Source organism: Doryrhamphus excisus, linkage group LG4 (assembly GCF_037039965.1).
Source record: "Doryrhamphus excisus strain RoL-2023G ecotype Guam linkage group LG4, RoL_Dexc_Guam_v1.1, whole genome shotgun sequence".
NCBI classification, from domain to species: domain Eukaryota; kingdom Metazoa; phylum Chordata; class Actinopteri; order Syngnathiformes; family Syngnathidae; genus Doryrhamphus; species Doryrhamphus excisus.
Window position 1 is genome coordinate 19,934,417 of NC_136360.1, and position 22,930 is coordinate 19,957,346.

At 41.0% G+C, this 22,930-nt stretch overlaps 1 protein-coding gene across 5 annotated transcripts in view; it reads left to right on the forward strand.

Moving 5' to 3' along the window:
- cc2d2a (coiled-coil and C2 domain containing 2A) overlaps positions 1-22,930 on the forward strand; it is a 27,396-nt gene continuing 4,466 nt past the window's right edge. Inside the window, exons 1-35 of one of the 5 annotated variants that reach the window (XM_058074411.2) lie at positions 1-189; positions 303-387; positions 713-769; positions 881-961; positions 1,035-1,155; positions 3,094-3,185; positions 3,264-3,365; positions 3,440-3,520; positions 5,427-5,609; positions 5,678-5,837; positions 5,911-6,047; positions 6,142-6,273; positions 7,178-7,390; positions 7,450-7,556; positions 7,637-7,777; positions 7,879-8,035; positions 8,114-8,379; positions 9,447-9,624; positions 9,702-9,855; positions 10,484-10,631; positions 10,726-10,864; positions 10,948-11,151; positions 12,260-12,352; positions 12,424-12,515; positions 14,058-14,186; positions 16,807-16,974; positions 17,049-17,106; positions 17,170-17,279; positions 18,156-18,252; positions 18,325-18,423; positions 18,535-18,714; positions 19,521-19,535; positions 19,610-19,813; positions 20,378-20,467; positions 22,500-22,613. In XM_058074411.2, the coding sequence (XP_057930394.2) occupies positions 176-189; positions 303-387; positions 713-769; positions 881-961; positions 1,035-1,155; positions 3,094-3,185; positions 3,264-3,365; positions 3,440-3,520; positions 5,427-5,609; positions 5,678-5,837; positions 5,911-6,047; positions 6,142-6,273; positions 7,178-7,390; positions 7,450-7,556; positions 7,637-7,777; positions 7,879-8,035; positions 8,114-8,379; positions 9,447-9,624; positions 9,702-9,855; positions 10,484-10,631; positions 10,726-10,864; positions 10,948-11,151; positions 12,260-12,352; positions 12,424-12,515; positions 14,058-14,186; positions 16,807-16,974; positions 17,049-17,106; positions 17,170-17,279; positions 18,156-18,252; positions 18,325-18,423; positions 18,535-18,714; positions 19,521-19,535; positions 19,610-19,813; positions 20,378-20,467; positions 22,500-22,613 (4,401 nt within the window). In that variant the 5' untranslated portion in view covers positions 1-175. Of the gene's footprint in view, positions 190-302; positions 388-712; positions 770-880; positions 962-1,034; positions 1,156-3,093; positions 3,186-3,263; positions 3,366-3,439; positions 3,521-5,426; positions 5,610-5,677; positions 5,838-5,910; positions 6,048-6,141; positions 6,274-7,177; positions 7,391-7,449; positions 7,557-7,636; positions 7,778-7,878; positions 8,036-8,113; positions 8,380-9,446; positions 9,625-9,701; positions 9,856-10,483; positions 10,632-10,725; positions 10,865-10,947; positions 11,152-12,259; positions 12,353-12,423; positions 12,516-14,057; positions 14,187-14,378; positions 14,394-16,806; positions 16,975-17,048; positions 17,107-17,169; positions 17,280-18,155; positions 18,253-18,324; positions 18,424-18,534; positions 18,715-19,520; positions 19,536-19,609; positions 19,814-20,377; positions 20,468-22,499; positions 22,614-22,930 lie in introns of all 5 variants that reach the window. The other 4 variants (XM_058074413.2, XM_058074412.2, XM_058074414.2 and 1 more) reach the window with 4 other exon arrangements.

The following is a 22,930-nucleotide window of genomic DNA, read 5'->3' on the forward strand; positions in this document are numbered from 1 at the left end:
ACTATTGTTGAAGACCGGGGGATTTAGTTAAGTAGCGTAAATGTTTCCATGATCAAGTAAATTTCCAATTATTGTATACTATAGGAAACACGTACAATTTGTTGACAATGGACCAAAGTGGTCACACTGTATTGATCATATTTTAACGCCAAAGAGTTTCTCCATCAGCGTCGCTATGGAATCCTCAAGGTAACTTAGATTAGCATTAGCTTGAGCTCCAAGTATGAAATAAGGCATAACCAATTTGGTGGTGTTTTAATTACTAAATTTACGGCAGCATTCATTTCTCTTGGTTCTTCTAGCGTCCTGCGAGACAAACTGCGGAAGAAGCGGCGAGCGTTTCAAGAAAGCTTGGTCAAAATCAAACATGAAGGGGACGACGAGCAGGTAAGGATGTACACTACTACTGTAAGTACTGTAAGTGTACTGTACTACTGTAAGTACACAGTGTAGACCTACGGCGCTGTAAACAAATTTAATGGCGATTGTATAGTTTATTTGGAACGTACATGGTTACATTGAAGTACATTGTATGGCAATTCAGCCTGATCGAAAAGGAGTAGGAAGAAGTATATTTGTTGAAGCAAATAGATTGAATGAACCAAGTTAACCTTGAGTGAATGAGGTAAAACATGACTCCACATGAGCGGAGGAGTGGCTCTTGCTTGGAAAAAATGAAGACAAGAAAATGAGGTAGTACTGTGCTTTCCAGGCTCTTGTTCCGTCTTCCTCCAATGTGAGCAAGGAGGCACCGCAAACAACAATGGAGGTTGGTGTGTATTTATGGCTGCGTTTCTCTACTCTCTTTTTGCAGATAAGTTGCTTTTAGGTGTGAGTGTACATGTACAGGCGTGTTTTGACACAATTCATTTTGCACCAGGAACCTCAAAGCAATGACGAAGACCCTGGTGAGATCCTCAAGCGCACTTTAAGGGCCCAGAGACAGATCAGGAGGAAAAGGGTTTGTTTATACTAATGACCATGTGTGTCGTGTTAATGTGTTAACCACAGCTCTAATTCTTGTCGTATGATAGCTGCTCGAGCAGTCCTCAGCACGCGAGTCCCTTGGTGACAGTGGGGAGGAGGTCTCCAGAGGATGGCCCCTCAGTGAAGATGATGGATCAGCCAAGAGGACTACACTTGGGTCTCTGAAAGGTAGGCGTCCAATGACTTGAGTAGATGCTGCTCACAAAATGTTAGGAATGCACTTGTCCCTCGCCACATTGCGGTTTTCATGGCTTCAGAAATATATTCATGAATAAACCGTGCTGTTTCGTGGTTGAATACGGCCCACTATTAGCCCAATAGTATGCGTGTTGAAGCAAATGTTATGATGCATTTAAAGCATAAAAATTGCTAAATTAAATAAAATACAAATATAAGCATTCAAAGATATGCAGTATTGTCTACAAGTCACTAGGTGTCAGCATGTTACCATCATGTTGGGTGCAAGCACAAGCACCGGACTGGTGATCACAACAGGCTTTTATTGCAGTTTCACAACAGGCCCAATCATAACAACTAGTTGTGTTGAGAGATTAAAACATGACCAGATTTCTTGTTTGGAGAAAAACCATATGATGAGAACAGGGGAGCCAGAAATCAATCAAAGCACTATGGCATGGCTACGGAAATGATAATACAGTAACATGGAAGTGGAAGTGTGCAAGGCATTACTGGACATTACTGGACGCACATGAACTGCTTTAGCCACACCTTACACCTCAACCTACCGACAGCGTCAGCAAGTAACATGGCTCTTTTTTTCCATTGCCATTAAACAGCTTCTTGCTACTTGTTGATTGCTACATACGATCAGTTTTGCTTAAAGATTTGTCAGATCAGCACACATACGTTTTCTGCATCATGCATTTATTCGGTAATTAAATAAAAAATAAAAGGCATCAACAAAGCCCCACCTCCATAACACTGCAATGTACGTTTGAAAGCTGTAAAAGACCCTCCATAATGCAACCCAGCATCGCCAAGAAGGCAGAGGTTGGACACACTCTTCCTGGGAAAACACGCATGAAAGTGTGCCACAGGGGCCATCTGTGGAACTCTGCTCATTGTGGAAATAACATTAAGAAAAATCCAGCACAAGTGGAAAAACAGAGCTTTGTTTGTTTCTTTCAGCTTTTTACTGCTTTTGGAGTCACAGCGGATATTTTGATCCGCATACTGTTTTTTAAATTATAAATATCAAAGGAGAGCTGGACAGCCCTAATGTAAATAGACAAAGACAAGTAGACAAGAGAAAAGCAGTTAGCTGTATTATTATTATTATTATTATTGCTATAATATATTATCATAACAGTGATTTATTTGGTCTCAAAAAATGTTGACAATAATGTATTTCAATGTCAATGTGTGGGACAATAAATATTTCAAAATGCAGCTACATTGTTTTTTGAGAAAGTCTTACTTACCATATTGGGTAATAGGAGTGTAAAGGTGACTATACGGTTGCTGTTTCATGTCGAGAGGAGTCTAATAATGTTAAAAAGCACATATAGAAGGTGGTAAATATATGCAGATTTTCCCCAAATATTCCATTTGTAAATATCCTACTTGACGGAAATGGACTTGTCACGGTCAGGTCGGAAACCAATTAATGATCGAGCCTTTATTGTGAATGAGGAAACACCATAAATGAGGCATCGCTGTGTTGGGTTTTGAGGGGGAAATTTGAGGATGAAGCTACGTAAGAACCATTGTCCAATAATATCGGCCAACTGATAGGAGTGATATTAGCAGCTTTTTCTGATGTACTTCAAATGAGACCACAATAAATCAATGGAAAATGAGTACAGGTTTTTTGCAATTCTACGTATTTTACATTTTATGAAACATTGCTGTATTGTGTTGACATTTTTTGTTACAATATATGTACAGCAATTCGTAAAATGTATATTTTTAAATTGTGATTTTAAAAAAAGTCACATTTTTTTAAATACAATTGTACTTTTATTTTGAAAAGATTCATGTTGTTATTACTTCAGAAGGATAAACATGGTATATTTGCGGTTATAGCTTTTATTAAAATCCTATTGAAGATGTTCCTGTCCTTCTGTGTTGAATGTTGTGCTCCAGGTCACACCACCAAAAGCCAAAAGAGTGGCGGCTCACATCAGTTTGATCGCTTTGTGACGCGCCGCTTGGAGGAGAAGCTGAGAGCGGCCAGGGTGAACACGGCAGAAGTTTGCATGCCGAGCAAAGATAGTCTTGTAGGAAAGAGGTGTTCATTGCTTGTTGTCTTTCAGTCGCAAGGTGAGAGTCTTGAACTCCAGGAGGCTTCCGAGGTGGCTGTCAGTCGCCTGCACAGTCTCCGAAACAGTCAGATGCTCATGAGGTTTGACAAAGAGGTAAACGATGCCTTCAGTGGCAAATATGCAACATCATCCACACATTTGACTCTGCTCAACTACTCAACATCCAGGTCGATTCCAAAGGTGATGCAGCCGTCTTTATCCCTCAAGTCAGCAGCACCAGTGTCAAGTTCCAGGATGCTACCAGACATGTAAGACTCTCTTAAGCCTCGGTCACCCAGCCTGCATGTTTTTAGTCCCTATATTTCTTGGGGTGGCCACCGTCCCTGCTGCTGCTGCCTCAAGATGCCGGCCATTCCACCGCAGAGATTCCAGGTTCATGTTTGTACCACTGGTGTCGCTAATTCACAAGGTTGTACAGGAGCGTAGAAGAAGTAGTTCCGGAAGTCTAGAAATAAAAGAGGAAATGATAACATGTTGAATGTATGCTGTGCAACGACCAAAGTAAAGCTCAGAAAACGACACTTCAAATGTTTACTTCATTCGTTTGAAAACCAACAAAGTTACGGCTAATTTCCCACAACAGCCTTGCAGAATTTCTGTTCAGCGCTTTTTAAAGAGGAAGAAATCGGTAGAATAACAATAAAATATATTAAATCACATAAAATCCAAATTAATTTTAAAATAATAATTAAAAAAAAATATATATATATATATATAATTAATATTATGTTTACTGACGATTATTTGATTATATTATTGGATTGTGTTTATATTATTAGATTACAGGCACAAGTCTGCCTGAATGCCTCACAGTGCAAGGAGAACAAAGCAGAGAGGAGTCAGAGCATGAAGTTCATTACTCTGTGTGCATTATATGGACAAATAACCAAGTTTGATGATTATTCTGTGTGTTAAGAGGGTTTTATCTTGTAGATTTCATTCATATTGGCAATCCAGTCCCAGCACGGCACTGCAGTGAAACCTCTGGGAAATTCCCCTGAAAATGAGACTTTATTCTTATGGTTGGTTGTATGCATTTTTGTACTTTTTATATCTTGAAATAATACAAAATAATATGCAGATTTAAAGCATTGCCGTCATGAGTTAACAAAAAAGATGGCGCTCAAATTGAAGCCTTCACACTTAGGAATGTTAACATCAGAGTGGAATAAAAGATATAGAGGATGATTACTTATCTATTTATCAGTGCTCATGGCAAAATCTGCATTTTTCACCTGGAATTACTATAAAAATAATTAACAATTACTCTTTCTAAAAATTATTCTCATAATATTTGGACTATTTTTGTATTGGTCCATTTTTTCACAACTGAATTTTCCAGAGCTTTTTTTTCTAATATTACTTTAGAATTTAATACATTTATGATTCAAAAATGAAATTGTTTGTAATTTTAAATAGCTTCAAGGGATGCAGTTTCGAAACCCCCAGGAGACAGTATACAGTAGTGTTGCATCATATGAGGAAATTATGATGTCATACCCTAAAATCCAATAACATAAAAAATGGCTGAGATAACTGATCATTTTAAACAAGGTGAGGAAATCAAATGCTCCTTTTTTCACCCATCTGTGATGTTAACAGCCTGCAATGAGGGGTTAAACCCCCCCATCGAGCAAACAAAAAGCCTTATGCGGCACCTAAAATGCCAACGCCACGCATTTGAAACGTCCGAAAGGTTTGCCAGAGACCTCCATGGTGTCACACCGACTGCTTGGAGTGTATGCCTGAATACAGTGCACCTTGCTGGGCTGTGGGAGGTCCCTCTTCCCACTCTATACTCTGGTTCTCCTGACGGTAGCAATGGGGTCGTAGTAACGTTGGGATATTTAATTAGAACAAATGAACAGTTGGTCAAATCCTAATTTGTTCCGGTCTTTCTTACTACCTCCAGGTGTGTATAAACTACAGCTAAATCCAAATTTTTAAAAAGTACTTGTAAAAAAGTTACCATATCGGTAGCATATTGGTCTTGAGAAGCAGAAAGTAATCGCTATCGTTTTGAAAAAGAAGATACTGTGCATCCCGAGAATACCATATCATAAAGCACTGGAGGATGGCTGTAGGGATGTAGGGATGCACTCCAAGCGAGGTATTATATATGTGTAGTTATTTCTTCTTTTTTGCGGCACACAGGTGGGGAAGGACCGTCCCACCACTGAAGAGGCGTACAATTTCTTCACATTCAACTTTGAGCCAGAGCCAGAGGAAAGGCCCTTAAAGGAGAGCAAGAAAAGTGTGAAGAAGAACAACGCAGAGAGCGGTGACGTCGGCGGAGAGGAGGCTGAGGAAGATGTCGAGGATGAAAATGAAGACCGTGTAAGACGATGGTCACACGGTGGCAAACTCACAGAGTCCAAATGTCGTTTGTTTTCTCCCGACCTTAGAATGAAGACATTCCTCTCATGCAAGACGGAGACGGGAACGCGTTCGTCATTGACCGTACGCCCAAAGACTTCCTGGAAACAAGGCCGGCCGAGTACATTGGGCTCAGAGCGCTTGCTCTGCGACACAGTGATGTTCTGTCCACGCCCAGTTCTCAAACAGGTATTGTTTCACATGCATGTCTATGGACACACTTGGACTTCAGAAAATGAAGCTTCGCTTGTCGTCTTCATAGTGCCGACCTCAGCAAAACTCCCTGAGAACGTGAAGCCTCGTTATCTGGAGGACGAAGGTTTTTACGTGGGCGAGCGCCCCCCTGTGACGCCGACCAATGAGAACATTCTGGAGAACCGCATTTTGAAAATGGAGGAGGTGACATCACTGGACGACACAACTAACAACCTAAACACGACCTTCCCTTGCCTTTCTCACATGTTCACAAGTTCTTTCTTTCTGTGACATTTAGGGAAGGAAGTGGTTTGGGGATGACGGAAGGATCATTGCTCTGCCAGACCCCATCAAAGAATCTTCCACCAGACCTCCCCTCTTCCACGTGGAGGAAGAGCTGGACCCTGCTCTGCAAACTGTGTACAGGAAGGTCAGCCGGCACACCATACATGGCTTGTTCAATGATGATGCGTCGTGCTGCATTGCTTGTGTCGTCTTCTACTAGTACAGTGGAACTTTAGAGCGCAGGCCACACAGCTAGGAGACCACGGTTCAATTCAAGCCTTGGCCATCTCTGTGTGGAGTTTGTGGGAATGGTTGTTTGTCTATATGTGCCCTTTGATTGGCTGGCTCCTGGGCTAGGCTCCAGCACCCCCCACAACCCTCGTGAGGATAAGCAGTAGAAAATGAATGAATGAACATTTACAAGAAGAAAGTTTAAATTAAAAAACAAAAATAGGTGTCATGAGTGAAGTAAAAATATTTTGAAGAAAAATAATGTAATGTTAGTAACATATATATTTTTCAAGTTGTAATGTAGGAAAACAAAATAATAAATGCTCAAATTCTTAAATGGAATAATACCTTATAAATTATCTTATACGTATCATTTCTTGTGTTATAGCAGTTTATATTATTTTTATAACTGGTAGTTATAACATGGTATACCACCCAGGACTTTCTTCCATAAAACACTGTTGTCACTTTGCCATGAAGGAATAAAACATTATGAATGATGAGCTTATACACATTATATCCACCACATATAATCGTTTATAAAGCTTGTTCTAAGTTGCCATACACGATTATGAACATTTGGAACATGTTTTATAATGCCTTATGAATGCGCTCATAGTGCATTACACAATAGACCTTCATCGAGTGTTAGTGTTACCAGCATATCTACAAAAGTGGCAAAGTTTCACCCTTTACTTTTTCACTATGTGGCCCTGGCTGGCAGAGGTTAGAACATTCCTCCGCTACCGGATAGTCATGCTGCAGTGCATATGGCGACAGAACGTCACTCTGCCACCATGCATCCTGCCTTTCCTCAGGCACACCAGCCCAGCCACACGCATCAGGCCTACGCAGCAGGTGACACAGACTCCGTGAGAGACTACCAGCTCGACGTCGACGTGTCTGGTCTCATCTTCTCTCATCACCCGCTCTTCAGTCGGGAACACGTCCAGGGGGCCCGTCTAGCCCAGTTGTACGACCAGTACCTCACCAGGCAGCGAAACAACCTCACGGAGCACCTCACGGACAAGGTGAAGCTTTTGTTTTTCTTCTGTGATTGTTATCGATACTAATAATGTGTGTGGTGCAGTTGAATGGGCTGAGGAACACCATGAGAAACATGCTGGAGATCCACAGCGAGCAGAGCCTTTCTCAGGCCATGCAGCAAAGGATTGTGGAATACAGCCTGGAGGTCAAGTGAGTGCCTCCGTTTTTGAAAAAGAAAAATCCGTCCTGTTTGTCCTCCATTTTTCTAAGCTGTGAGAATATTGTAACAGGAGCACACGGCAGCTGCGAGACAGCGAGCAAGAGAAGGACCGAGCTTTGCTGAAGAACCTGGTCAAAGTGTGGAAGGAAATGAAGTCTCTGAGAGAGTTCCAGAGGTTTACCAACACACCTTACAAGCTCTGCCTCAGAAGGTACTTTTGCTCACAAACTGTGTACCCACTGGCCGCTACATTAGGTACAAGGGTGGCCAAAATATGTATGGTGTATTCATATTTGACTTTTTCTTATCCAGGGAGACTGTAGACCGGATGACAGACGAGCAGGAGTACGAGAAGGAAATCATGGCAGAGGTGTGGGAACTGGAGGCTGAAGGTGACGTGGACTACCAGAGGAAGCTGGGGGAGTACCAGCACCAGCTGGACCAGTGGAAGACCTGGAGGAGAAAACAGGTGACGACACCTTCAACAACACACACGTCATCACATCTCACTAGTCCAACATATCTTCACACATTACATCTTTGACAGAGAGCCAAGAAGAAGAAGAAGAAGAAAAAAGGACAACCACGAGAAGAAACAGAAGAAGAGGAACACGACCCAGAAGCCAGCGAATCAGAGGGGCCCGTCGACGAAGAACCGGTAAAACCGGAGCCCCCAGTGAAGCTGGACTTTGATGCTATCGAGCAGCAGGTCAGGGAGAAGGCAGCCAAAATACGCAGGAAACCCGGCGAGGCCATCCTCATTCCAGAGCTGTCTGCTTCTGGAAAGATCTCTGGCACTGAACTCTGCCCCAGGTCAGACAATAGTAGTCCCTCTTTTATCTCATGCAGTTAATTATTCTTAATACAGTTTTTAACATTATTCGAGCATTATAACAATATTACACTCCTATTTTTTGTTTACATCACATTGCACAGACCAGGGGACATAACAGATAGCCACTCATAGCGTAACAAGCTACCAAGCTAGCTGGTTAGCCTCTTGAATTGACTAATTCTGAATTTAAGAATTAAACGGAGTGAAGACAAAGGACAAAGAAGCCACAACAAAATACTTCCACACGGAATGAGAGGATAAACTTTTTTTTTCACTCTATGTCAGCCATGGCATGTCGGCCCGGCTCTGCTGGCTCAGTAGCCAGTCTCCATGCAGTGTGAAAGGTAATGTAATCTAACGTCATTACAGATGCCAGTGCTACAGTACAAATCCCGTGTTTGCACCCTTCCCTTTTTTGTCACACTTAAATGTTTCAGCTCATTAAAAAAATGTAATATTTCCTCAATGACAACACAACTGAGCACGACTCCAAATTGTCCATAGGTATGAATGTGAGTATGAATGGTTGTTTGTCTATATGTGCCCTGTGATTGGCTGGCCACCAGTCCAGGGTGTACCTCGCCTCTCGCCCAAAGACAGCTGGGATAGGCTTCAGCACCCCCGCGACCCTCATGAGGATAAGCGGTAAAAATGAATGAATGAATGAATGAATGTATTATTTGTTATATGATATTATACATATATTATTATTATATAAAATAAAAACAATAATATTGTTTTTGTACTTTGAAAAATCTGATAATTGTAACATAATTATTATTATACTTTATTATTTGTTATATGATATTACATATATTATTATTATATAATATTTATATAGAGAATATTTATATAAAATGAAAAAAAATGTACAATTTTTTTGGGATATTTAACACAATCATGACTAAAATAGAATAAAACAAGTTAAAAATAAATAACCTTCTCCTCTTGGCCTGATGAATGATGACCTGACAACAGAGGCAAGTTCCGCAATGTCGAACTGAAGTATAACTAGACGGTATTCTACTTTTTACTTCTCTTTCAGGGGTGAAATAGCTCGAAGAGAGGATGTTGCCAGACGCTCTGTTTTCATCAAGATCCTCTACAATGACAAAGAAGTGTCGCAGACCAACAGCCGGACCCTCAACTCTGACTTTAAAGTGCACTTTGGCCAGATATTCAATCTGAAGATTACCAATTGTCCCAGGAGCATCACTTTGCAAGTACTGCATAGAAATGTGTCACCTTTGTGACGGCCTCCCTATGTGTTGTTGTAAACTTGTTTGCGTGCGCTGTGCAGGTGTTTGAGGAAGTGGGTTCGTCATGCTCACTCCTTGCCCAAGTCTACGTGCCGGTGCCATCTTCTTCAGTCTTGGCGGGCAGTGACGCCATGGAGGAGTTTGAATTTAGCAGCAACCAGAGAGTGATGTTTGACCACGAGGGAGTGGGAAGTGGTAAAGTATCACATGCAACACTCAAAAATAGTGACCTGGACGCTGCATGTCAACCTTTTTTTTAGCCAAGTACTCTTTTTTTCCCATTTTTACAAATTGTGGTTTCAGCAGAATAATGTGTGTATTTTGTATTATTTTGTTAATTGATGGTTTTAGGTAAAACTCGGTAAAAGAGATGTTAAATGTTCAGTTGTCTATTCATTTACAATGATTTTTGCATAATTTTCTCCATTTAAAACTATCTTGTCTATAAAATGTGTTTTGTGAAACATTTTGGGGGTCTGGAATGGATTAAAGGGATTTACATTATTTTCTATGGCCACATTTGTTTAGATTTAGAGTCTGTTTTGTTTTGAGTCGGACCTGGAACAGATTAATAACGTTAACCAAGGCACCACTGTGTACACATATTGTAAATATTATTATTATTATATTGTAGTTATTATTAATAATACTATATGATCCAATTTTTGCCCATTATACCTGCTGTCGGTCAACAGCACCTCTAAAGAAGTGTGTGCTGCAGTTTATGTAAAAGGAGCAGCTTGTTTTTCTAAAAAAAACAAGCTGTTATTTTCCTTATGTGCTTGCACTCTGATCCATTGGTAAGTTGTGTCCTCTTGCCCAGATGTCCCCCTCTCCTTTGCGGCTGACGGCAGCAACAGGGTGGTCCTCTTGACCTCCGGGAAGGTGTCTTGCTGCGTGGCCTGGGGGGTCAGCGAGGATGACCTGCCGCTTGCACCTCCTGTGTCTCAGCATCCCGGCAGTGCACTTGGGTAGAAGAACTTGACATTCCAAACATGCATATTAATATGCTGGATGTAAAAGAATGCAATGGTTTTGCAGTACTTACTGTCTTTTGTGTTTTAGTGGTGTGGGTCATCCCGATGCCGTCTACCATATTGGGCCGTCTGGGCTGTCTGACATGAAGAAAATAGGAGAATGGGCCGCACAGTCTAGGCTGGACCCAAATGATCCTAAAAATGCTTCCATCATGCAGCTCCTCAAAGTGCGCACCTGAAAGATTCCACCCATCAGCATGGTGTGTTTGTATCATGTATCATGTCTTTTTATGTGTGTGTGTCCATGCAGGTGGCCAGCAGCGGAGACGTGACGGCTCCCGACTACTTCCGGCTAGAGCAGCTGCAGGAGGAGTTCAACTTTGTGACTGATGAAGATCTGGAGAAGTCCAGGCGATTCCGTCTACTCACCCTACGTAACCAGGAAGTGCCTGAGTTTCGCAATTACAAGTGTGTCCCTGCTCAGGAGAGAGAGGTCCCAGAGAGAGTGTTCAAGGTATGTTTTTCAGCAATCATTTTATCAGATCTAAGACCATACCATTAGAGCACAGGTGTCAAACTCAAAGCCTACTTTAGGTTGTGGGCCTAATTGGACATTAAACACCACCCAACCCCCAACTTTGTACCTTTCTTATTATTTATCCAGAAATGTTCAACACTATTTATTTCTGCAAACCTTAAAACCCTCTTGTTCTTTTCACAAACATCATTGGCGAATGAAACAATGCATCATCTTGCTTGTTTGAAGTTGCCAACATGACAGTACATGCCTCGATAACCCAGGCTCAAAAAATAGTAGTTAGTAGGGTCAGATCTTGAGAAAATGTCTCATTAGCACTGACGACTAGATAAGTGAGCAGCCTTCACACCTTTTATCCCGGCTCCCCATGGGCGCAGTGCTGGGATTAGACCATGCAGTAGTGTGAAAAAGTGTTCCAACAGTAGTGTGCAACAGAAGAACCAACCAGCATGTACATATGAAAAACAGTGATTATTGCAAGCGATAAAAAGATATCTGAATACAACACAATTAAATACATGTATTTGTACGCTTGTGTCTTCGTTGGAATAGGTGTGTATGCTATGTCAGTTGGTTCTTCTGTTGCAGGCATGTGTTTGGCCAGCTCTGTGGGGCGGGTTGAGCATGACCTGTGAACCAGGAAGTGCGGGAATCGGTGTGTGTGCTGTGCTCTGGTGGTGGAAGTGTGAAAAATAAAGTTGACTGGAAGCAGCCGTTCGCCGTGTTCTTTTTTGGTATTGAAATTCTTAAGCAGAGATTGATTTAAGCTGCTTTTGTATCGATATAAGCAGACCAAATTGGCTGGCGGGAGATGAAAAGGGCATCGTAGTAACCGGATTATCATAATAACCGGGTATCGTACTAACGGAACTAATTATATCATAAAAGACTAGAAATTTGCCGGGAAATGAAAATAGTATCGTAATAAGCAGTAATTCGTTATAACCGATATCGATATAACGAGACTTTACTGTAATACCAGTAGTATTATATCATACTGGATATGATAGCATGCTGAAATGTACTGACTTTAGTAAGCAACTGTGTCTTCATTGGTGCTCCCATTGTTTCTCCTCTGTTTCAGGAGTACGAGAAGAGACTGAAGGATGGAGAGATCATTGACACCAAAGAGCATCTGGATTCACACAGAGCCTTAGTCGCCAAATACCTCCAGATAGTGAGCCTGCCTGGCTGATGACATCACCACTCCTGACCACAAGTTGATATGTCTTTTTCCCCCCAACACAGATCCGTGAAGCGGTCATTCACCGATTCCTCCTGGCCAGACATCACTACCTGCTGTCTGACTTGGTGATTGAGGAGGAGATGCCAAGCATTGGGTAACCACCTACCACAGTGACACCTCACCATCGTCTAGTGTTTCATGCATGCTGCATGTGTTCGACAGTGTTGCCAGGTCTCGCCAGACAAACAAGCCCAGCAGGCCAAATATACAGTCTACATTTATTATTACATGATGCATACACAACGGCAGAAAAAGCATTGAATGGTTTTTAATAGAGATACACTTTATCTTTTATTCAAAACAATAGCGATAATATTGTGCTGGTACCGATAACATGGAGGAGCTACCTGCTGTGGCCCAGTTTTTTGATCAGCCGGTGTGACGCCAACCTTTGGCATGTGGCGCTGGCATGGCAGTTGGCTGGGAAGGTTTTTTGTGTGCTCGATAGGAGCAGAAAACCACACTGACAGAAAAGCAATTAAAGCGATTACTGTACATCTGCAAAAAGAAGCCTCGAAAAATCACCACTACTTGGGAAATCATCTTTAGAAGAAAAAGAAAGCCAAAGTGTGCCTGCAAATATTCTCATTCATCCTGGTCATTGTATTCTCCGGGCATTGATTGGATGGCAACAAGACTGTTCAGGTTGTCTTAGAAGACGCCTGGCCTCCCATCCGTGCAGACTTCATTACTTCATGCTCCTTGACGAGGTGGCACACGCACCAGTCAGACTAGTTAAGACAGCTTTAGTCTGAGAACTTGGTGCCACATCCCATCTGTTTATCTTCCAAAGGTGGAGGCAGATCCACACAGGCTTTTGGGGTGTCAATTGACGATTGTAAGGAGACAACGTCTGGTTTGTTAGTCAAGTCAAATCAAGTCAAGTCATGTTTATTTATATAGCCCTTAATCACAAAAGCGCCTCAAAAGGCTTAACAAGCAGGCAACAGTAGATACTAGACCACATCCCCGATCTTAACCCCCTATCAGGGCAAAGAAAAACTCAAAACCCATTAGGGAAAAAGATGGATGACCAGGCTGCAATGGATGTCGAGAGGGTAACGTGGCAAATTCCAGGTCCAAGATGTAATGCCATCAGGAGAGGTCGTCAGCCGTGTGCTGCAGCGCCTCCACGAGGTAGTCCACGTCCGATGTTGAGGTGGTGTCTTTTAGCGATGGCTTTTCAACCTTAACGTAGATGGCTTCCATCACTCCTAAAACCAAACCATCTGTCTTCCCTTATAGAATATGCTCATTTTTGTCAGCAAAAGTGCACTTTTTCTTTGAGGTTCAGGCAGACCACGGTCTTGAGTCAGTCGTTTGGCGGGCACACACCCCGCCCTACTGTATACTAACGATCGGCATTTGGCGCCACTAAAGAGCCAAAACCATTCCAGTCTGGACCTGCCTCCTCCTTTAGAGGATAAATCAACTGGATCTCGCACCAAGCTCCCAGAGTAGAGCTGTCCTATCTAGTCCATTCAGTGCCCTGAGAAGCCAAAGTGTCTTATGCTCGGCGGAGCTGGCAACACTGGTGATCACTGACTACTGGCCTTGTGGATGACTCCTAATGACTAATTTCTGTCTGTATTCCCTGTGCATGTTTCCCCGAAAACACACACAAAACAAACAAAAGGAGAGCAAATTTACTAAGAGGGCCTGATCGGCATCTTCGAGTTGAAAGGGAAAGGTTAGATTACCATGAGCTGTGGAGTCAGTGGCCAGTCAAAATGAATGACAGGGTGGAAATAAAAAACAGGCTGATGTAAGTATGATGAGCTTGGTCTCATGGATCTTTACGCTCTCTACTCTGGAAGCATTCAAAGCATCGTTCAAGCCCTCCACCTAAATGCACTCAAATGCCTTGCCTTTTTTCTTGAACTGTAGCTTGTGTCTTTTTTCATCTTTTCTGTTGCATTTATCTCTTATCCTTTCTTCTGCTATGCATGTTTAACAGTGGTGCCGGTCCAGGGTACGTTGACTTCTTTCTTTTCCATTTTCCCCTGCTAGCTGAACACTCTCAACCCAGCCCAGTAGATGCTGTGTAGTCGTCAGTCATGCCAAGAAACAAATGGCTCACCATGCGCTGCATATTCCTTAGCTGTACTTTTACCCATTTGTTTATCCATATCCATCTTTGTAGCCCAATGTCCTTCTGTTAGTCCTCACTGTCCTAGTTCAGAGGAAGAACTGTGTTTATTTATTGACAATGATACTCTACCAAAGCCAAGAAGGCCAAGCTAAACTTAGGTCAAAGGACAGAACAAATGTCTATTTGCTGCGATAGCAGTTTCAGTTTTCAGTCTTCCTCTCGTGCAGGGGTGTCCAAACCTTTTCCAGCAAGGGCCACATACAGACAAATGAAAGGCTGCAACTATGCCATCAAGCATATGTTAAGGAGTGATATATGTAGAAATATTTTTTCTCTTAATATTTTGACTTTATTCTCATAAAAAAAATATTTCTGCTGTTTTTTATTTTTTAAACTTCTTGTAAATGTTCTTTTTGTAATTATAGCTTTATTTTCATATTATTTTGACTTTATTCTCATAACCTAATTTTCCAAAAATATCTTTTTTGTTATTTTGTTTCTCATAATATTATGACTTTATTATAATTATGAAAATAGCATTGTTTTTCTTTTCAGCATTTCAGCTTTTCTAAAGTTACTATTGTTATTATTATTATTATTATAATACTATTATTAGTAAAAATGACTTTCTTGTTACATTACAACTTTTATCTTAATATTTTGACTGTTCTTGACTATTTTTTGATCTTGTTTATTTGTTATTTTATTAGATTTCTTGTCAAATATATTTTTAGGATGAGCTGTGGGCCTAGGCCTGTCATGATAACATATCTTGCTGGTTGGTAAAAAAAAAACAACAATTATTAAGATTATCATTCAACGATTATTGTGTCATGTCATCATAGTGTCATGTTTGAGCCTCTAGATCAGGGGTGGGCAAACTTTTTGACTCGCGGGCCGCATTGATATGACAAAATTTACGGGGGGGGGGCAGACTATATATTTTACACATAACAGTCCACCTGGTATTATTGTATCTGTAAAATTGTCATGCAATCTGCTATTATTATTTATTATTTTATATTTATATTTAAATATTTTAAAAATAATAAAATATTATAATAATTACAATAAAATTAAAATAATAATTATTATATTATTATTATGTAAAATATGCAAATATAACAATACTATTATATATAATTAATATAATAATTAGCATTAATATAATAATTCTAATAATCATAATAGTTCTAATAATTATAATAATCTAATAATAATAATTATTATTATTATTATGTGCTTGTGTCCCTTTTTTCAGGAGCACTTTGTAAACCACAGACCATGTCAAAAAACGAAATTGATAAAACCATCAAAATGTTGAGTTTAAATGAAATACTTTGGAAAGATTGGGCGGGCCGTATTCAAACACTTGGCGGGCCGGATGTGGCCCCCGGGCCGTAGTTTGCCCACCCCTGCTCTAGATGGTACTCAAGTGTAGTGTACCTATGTGAGGCAAACCATATTAGCAGAGCCTCACCGTGTCAAACACAATTCCTATTCCTGGTGTCAAAAGAGCTACACACACAGCAACGCAATAGATGGATTAAAAAGACCATACACAACAACGTATAATGCTGAATATTAAAGCCTCAGTAAGTGTGGCCTGTCGGGAGGAAGGCTGTGCTGCACAGCCACACTGGAACTGTGGCATTGGGCTTGCATTGTGCCCTCATTCATATTTGCTTCTGCTTGCTAACTGGTAGCACTCGTGCAGCCCCGCTACTGGCACAAAGAGGCGTAATAGCTGAGAGGATGTTCACTTGGTATGGCGCCAATGCACAAAGACACATGCAGAGTGAACCCTCTTGTCATCCAGCCGTGTGGATGGGGCAGACGTGCATACACTTAGAATTTGACAGCTCTTGATTACCAAACTGCTTATTTTATCATTTGATAAATTGATATATACATTATCGTAACAGGCCTACTACAAATACCACAAATAACCACAAATGGCCCCCAGGCCATACTTTGGACACCCCTGCTCTAATGTGTCTGTTTTTAAAGCCATAAGCAGGTTTGTTAACAAGAATATTTACCTCAGCGGAGACGTGCTCAGCTTAGGCCATATGACAAGACGGTAGACGTTTCTATTCAGTGCTCTAACAGTCACAATTTTTAATTCTTCCTGTTTGTCGTGACGCAAGGCAGTAGCATAGCAAGAACCCTATTGCTCTTGGCTGACTTAGATCTGTTTTGGTTCCTGGAGGGACTGAGATGCCTTGTCAGATAAATTGTCTCTGAATTGACTCCTATGAGCGCTGACTAAATGTTTGTGGGGTCAATCCAGGATTCTCGGGCTCAACCTCTTCCACCTGGCTGAGCCCAAACGCCCACTCAAGCCGCAGAGGAAGGAGAGGAAGAAGGTGACGGCGCAGAATCTCTCTGACGGTGACATCAAACTGCTGGTCAACATCCTGCGAGCCTATGACATTCCCGTGCGCCGGCCTCAGAGCAGGTGAGTGTAAGCCTGGCGCTCGGCGCCACCCACTGTTGTCTTTAATAAGCGCCTTGTTTGTCATCTTTCCTCAGCAAAGCGGTCCAGACGTCACAGGGCGTCATCCAGGCCAGCGACTGGCTCGTCAGCCAGGTAGGACTCATGTTTGCTTGATGTGAGGACGTCTTGCGTGGTGTCTGTTGTGGTGTGATGCAGGTCCAGGTGAGGCCATTTGTGGAGGTGTCCTTCCAGCGCAGCGCTTTCCAGACCACCACAGCTGATGGCCCCAACCCCTGCTGGAACGAGGAGCTGCAGCTGCCGTTTAGGTCAGCATGGCTGCCAGTGCAGCGCTTGGAATGCTCAACTCGTAGCATGCTAATTCTATGACAGGAGTGTATTTTCTTTTTTATGTAATTGAACCAAAAAATTTAAACATCAGCATACATAATGTTATGAGGAAAAATATAATTTTAGTGCCATAAACTTGAAATATTAAAAATATATGTACTTTTTAAAAAGTTGCATAAACAAACAAAACAATAGTATTACAAGAATAAAATCCAAATATTTATGATAATATATATATATATATATATATATATATATATATATTAATATATATGATGATATTAATTATGACTCTGTTCCAAAAGTCATTATTATGAGAAGAAAATTACAAGAAGAAAATTTAAATAGCTGGAAAATCTAAATTACATTTAAAAGGATTAAATATAATGAGAAAAAAAGAAAGAAAAAATATTCAAGCAAAAAAGTTATTGAAAAATCTTAATATTATGAGAAACAAATAAAGTTGTCATATTGGAAAATTAGGTTGGTGAAAAGGTTATAAAATAGAAATGGCAGTGATGGCACAAAACATTGAGACATTACCTTAACACTGCATGAAGTCAGCCATGGAATGTCCCACATGATAGAGGGAATACAAGTTCTCCCATTCTGTGTGGAAGTGGTATGTTTTTGGCTCGTTAAGTTTAGAGGAAATAAATTCATGGGTAACTGGTTAGCTCAGTAGCTGACTAGCTTGCGAGCTAGTGGCCATCTTGATTGTTCACCACGTGTTGTAGACAATGAATAATGGGAGTGTAAAGGTGACTAGGGGTGTTATTTCATTTTTTTATTTGCATACATGAACCTGACTTTTTGTGATGTCAATTTTCTTGTGAAATTACGGGTGCTGTCAGTGCACCCAACGGGGACTACAGCATCGCCAGCTTGCAGTCTGTGAAAGATGAAGTCTTCATCAACATCTTTGATGAGGTGCTCCATGAAGTTGGAGTGGTGAGTTCTTTGGTACTTTTGGATGTGATGCAATAATTGTTCTTTGTTGATGGGCTCATCTTCTCCGCTCAGGGAGACAAAGACAAAGGCAAATTGGTGCACACTCGCGTGGAGAAGCACTGGTTGGGTTCTGTCAAGATTCCTTTCAGCACCATCTACTCCCAGTCCAGGGTGAGAGGGAGGACCGTCTCCTTTTCCATCTAAGAATGAAAAAACCTTTCTAAATGATTTAGTTGAACATAAAGGAAAGAAGTGAATGAACAATCAAATGTGGTGTTGCAGATTGATGGAACCTTCAAAGTGAACACACCAGCCGTGTTGCTAGGCTACAGCAAGGAGCACAGCCATGGCAACAATGGCGCCTATGACACGCCTATGCAGAGCCTCTGCGAGGGCGCCTTCATCACGCTCTTCATCACCATTGAGCCCCAGCTGGTACCTGGAGAGTCCATCAGGGAGAAGGTCTGCCAGCACGGGCCGCTTCTAAGACGCATGCCATGAAGCTCACTTCTCTCTTTGCATGTTGGTCTTTCACTGCGAGGAAGCGTCCACACGACCATTCAAAGTCCAACACTGCAGTAAATCAGTGTCACACCCACACAATACTTACCGTATTGCGAGTGTGTTAACTGTCTTGCCGGAATGCAGACTTACTAGAGTAGTCCTACGCTATTGTATGGCTTTTACCATATCCACTGCAAGCGTATATTGTTCAATATCACATACGCCACGGGTGTCTAAACCTTTCACAGCGAGGGCCACGTGGTTAAAAAGGAAAGGTGTTGTTATTTTGTAACACATATGCTCAGACCTTGTACACTTTTATATATTTCCAGAAAAACTACATCTCAGTTTTGTCATATAGATGAAAAAGCCGATTATTTTTCTTCCATTTTTGAAGATTTTTTCCCATAAATATTTCAACATTCTTTGGTATTATGACTTTATTTCCATATTTCAGCTACCATGCTACTAAAATCATATTATTGTGAGTTCCATCTGATTTGTAATATTTTTTCAGTTTGTTTCCAAATGCCTACTCATCCGTACCCTAGTGACCTAGTACCTCAAATATCTGAAACTTTCTAACTACATTTGTAGTTCAGAAAAGCGGAAAAAGCTTAATAGGTCCCCTTTTAAGATGTGCAGCAAAGCCTGTTTGTGTTTCGTTGAAGACTTCCTCCCTCGTTGTGAAAGCTCTTTCTTAAAGGTGCATCTCCATTGTGGTGTCATTCATTAGTGTCTTCTGCTTTCTGTGCATGTTGTAGATAAAGGAGCTGAAGGTAACATCACACGCATGCACTGTCCCAGCCCCCATTTAGCTGGCCCCCACCTTGATGCACTTGCCTGTCTGCAGTTTGACAGCCAGGAGGACGAGCGTCTGCTGCAGGCCTCAGAGAAGTTCGAGAGATTGGCCGCCAACGACTTCCCGGGCCGACCGTGCACGACCACCGTCATCGACCTCAACGGGAAGACGGTGTTCATCACCAGGTACCTTCGCCCCCTCAACCCCCCACAGGAAATACTGGACGCCTTCCCCGACAGCCCCCAGGAAGCCATGGTGAGTGAGGACAAGGTAGCCTGCTGACTTTGCACTGCTAATCATTTTGTACTTGAACACCTGACCTTTTGTTCTTATGCACATGATGGGATGTTTTATTTCTATTCATTAAGGCCCGCTTCTTGCATTAACATATATTTTAATTGTATTGCTTTTATGCACTAACACAGGACTTTTTATGATAATATATTTTTTATTCATTAAGACGCAACTTATTTAACTATTTTTATAGGTGAACACGTATTTGGAAACATAAATGTGACTTTGTATTTGCCATATTTTTATTAATAAACACATGACTTTTTAATTTTATTTATATACGGATTGGATTTTTGTCTTAACATGGGAATTTTTACATTTTTATTTTTATACAACAATACACTTTGTTAAGTGCAATATTTCAGATTTTATTTTCTTTTTTTTTGTCGGATTTACTTTTTATTCTCCTATTGTTTATTATCGTGCATGAACACAAGACTTCATATTATGTTGTTGCAACAACACGTGTCTTCTTACGACTATATGTTTCCATTTATTGATGCGAACATGTGACTTTTTACGCAGGCTCAGATCACCCGTTTTGTGTCGCTGATCCCGTCTCTGCCAGACAGAGTTTCCTTTGCGGGTATTTGTGACCTGTGGAGCACCTGTGATGTAAGTACTGGTACCCCATGTACAGTGCATCCGGAAAGTATTCACAGCGCTTCACTTTTTCTACATTTTGTCATGTTACAGCCTCATTCCAAACTGTATTAAATGAATCTCTTACCTCAAAATTCTACACAAAATACTCCATTGTGACAATGTGAAAAAAGTTTTTTTTTTACATGTTTTGAATTTATTAAAAATAGAAAACAAAAAAATCACATTTACATAAGTATTCACAGCCTTTGCTTAATACTTTGTTGATCCACCTTTGGCAGCAATTACAGCCTCAAGTCTTTTTGAATATGATCCCACAAGTTTAGCACACCTATCTTTAGGCAGTTTTGCCCATTCTTCTTTGCAATAAGTCTCAAGCTCCATCAGGTTGGATGGGAGACGTCTGTGCACAGCCATTTTCAGATCTCTCCAGAGATGTTCCATCGGATTCAAGTCTGGACTCTGGCTGGGCCACTCCAGGACATTCACGGAGTGGTTCTGAAGCCAATCTTTTGAGATCTTGGCTGTGTGCTATTGTCTACTGTCTATATGGTCAAGGTACATGACCAGTCTACTGAGGTCAAGAGCGCTCTGGAGCAGGTTTTCATCCAGGATATCTCTATATATTGCTGCATTCATTTTCCTTCTATCCTGACTAGTCTGCCAGTTCCTGCTGCTGAAAAACATCCCCACAGCATGATGCTGCCACCACCATGCTTCACTGTAGGGATGGTATTGGCCTGGTGATGAGCAGTGCCTGGTTTCCTCCAAACATGGCGCCTGGCATTCACACCAAAGAGTTCAATCTTTGTCTCATCAGACCAGAGAATTTTGTTTCTCATGGTCTGAGAGTCATTCAGGTGTTTTTTGGCAAATTCCAGACGGGCTGCCATGTTCCTTTTACTAAGGAGTGGCTTTCGTCTGGCCACTCTACCATACAGGCCTGATTGGTGGATTGCTGCAGAGATGGTTGTCCTTTTGGAAGGCTCTCCTCTCTCCACAGAGGAACGCTGGAGCTCTGACAGAGTGACCATCGGGGCCTTGGTCACCTCCCTGACTAAGGCCCTTCTTCCCCGATCGCTCAGTTTAGAAGGCCGGCCAGCTCTAGGAAGAGTCCTGGTGGTTCCAAACGTCTTCCATTTACGAATAATGGAGGCCACTGTGCTCATTGGGACCTTCAAAGCAGCAGAAATGTTTCTGTATCCTTCCCCAGATTTGTGCCTCAAGACAATCCTGTCTCGCAGGTCTACAGACAGTTCTTTTGACTTCATGCTTGGTGTTTGTGCTCTGACATGCACAGTCAACTGTGGGACCTTATATAGACAGTTATTATATTTCCAAATCATGTCCAATCAACTGAATTTACTGCAGGTGGACTCCAATTAAGCTGTAGAAAGATCTCAAGGATGATCAGTGGAAAAAAGATGCACCTGAGCTCAATTTTGAGCTTCATGGCAAAGGCTGTGAATACTTATGTAAATGTGATTTCTTAGTTTTCTATTTTTAATAAATTCAAAAAAAGTCAAAAAAAAACCTTTTTCACATTGTCATAATGGAGTATTTTGTGTAGAATTTTGAGGTAAGAGATTAATTTAATACAGTTTGGAATGAGGCTGTAACATGACAAAATGTGGAAAAAGTGAAGCGCTGTGAATACTTTCCGGATGCACTGTAAATATTTGTCTAGCGCATATAAATATATGTCTAGCACATATAAATATATATCTAGCGCATATAAATATGTATAAATATATGTCTAGCATGTATAAATATATGTCTAGCATGTATAAATATAGACAAATATATGTCTAGCGCATATAAATATGTATAAATATGTCTAGCATATATAGATATATGTCTAGCATATATATATATATATATATATAGCACATATAAATATATATAAATATATGTCTAGCGCATATAAATATATACAAATATATGTCTAGCATATATAAATATATATTTAGCAAAGAGTGCCTGCAGTCATCAAAGGCAGCACGCTAAAATGAAATTCCTAAAATGAGTGCTGATTATTTTTCAGCAATTCCTGACGTTGCTGGCGGGCGATGAGGAGGAGCACGCCGTCTTATTGTGCAACTACTTCCTGTACCTGGGCAAGAAGGCATGGCTGATCATTGGCACTGCCGTACCAGAGGTCATTCAATATTATTCCTTTTCTTTTCATTTGCTGCTTTAATGGCTAGTTTCACTCAACACTCAACGTTTTTACTCTTTTTCCTTTCATTTTATTCCCAACAGTTGATTTACACTAAAGCAGCATGAATGATGGGATACTCCATTCCTTTTACTGATTTGTCTTTTTATGAGTCACTCAAGTGAATCGAGTAGTGCATTCATTCCAGTTGGGTGTCGTAGCGCACATGCACACGGAGGCTCCCACAGAAATACAGTAGCGCCTTGGTTAAAGTCCAGAAGGTCTGACTCAAACCAAAACGGACTCTGATCAAAGCT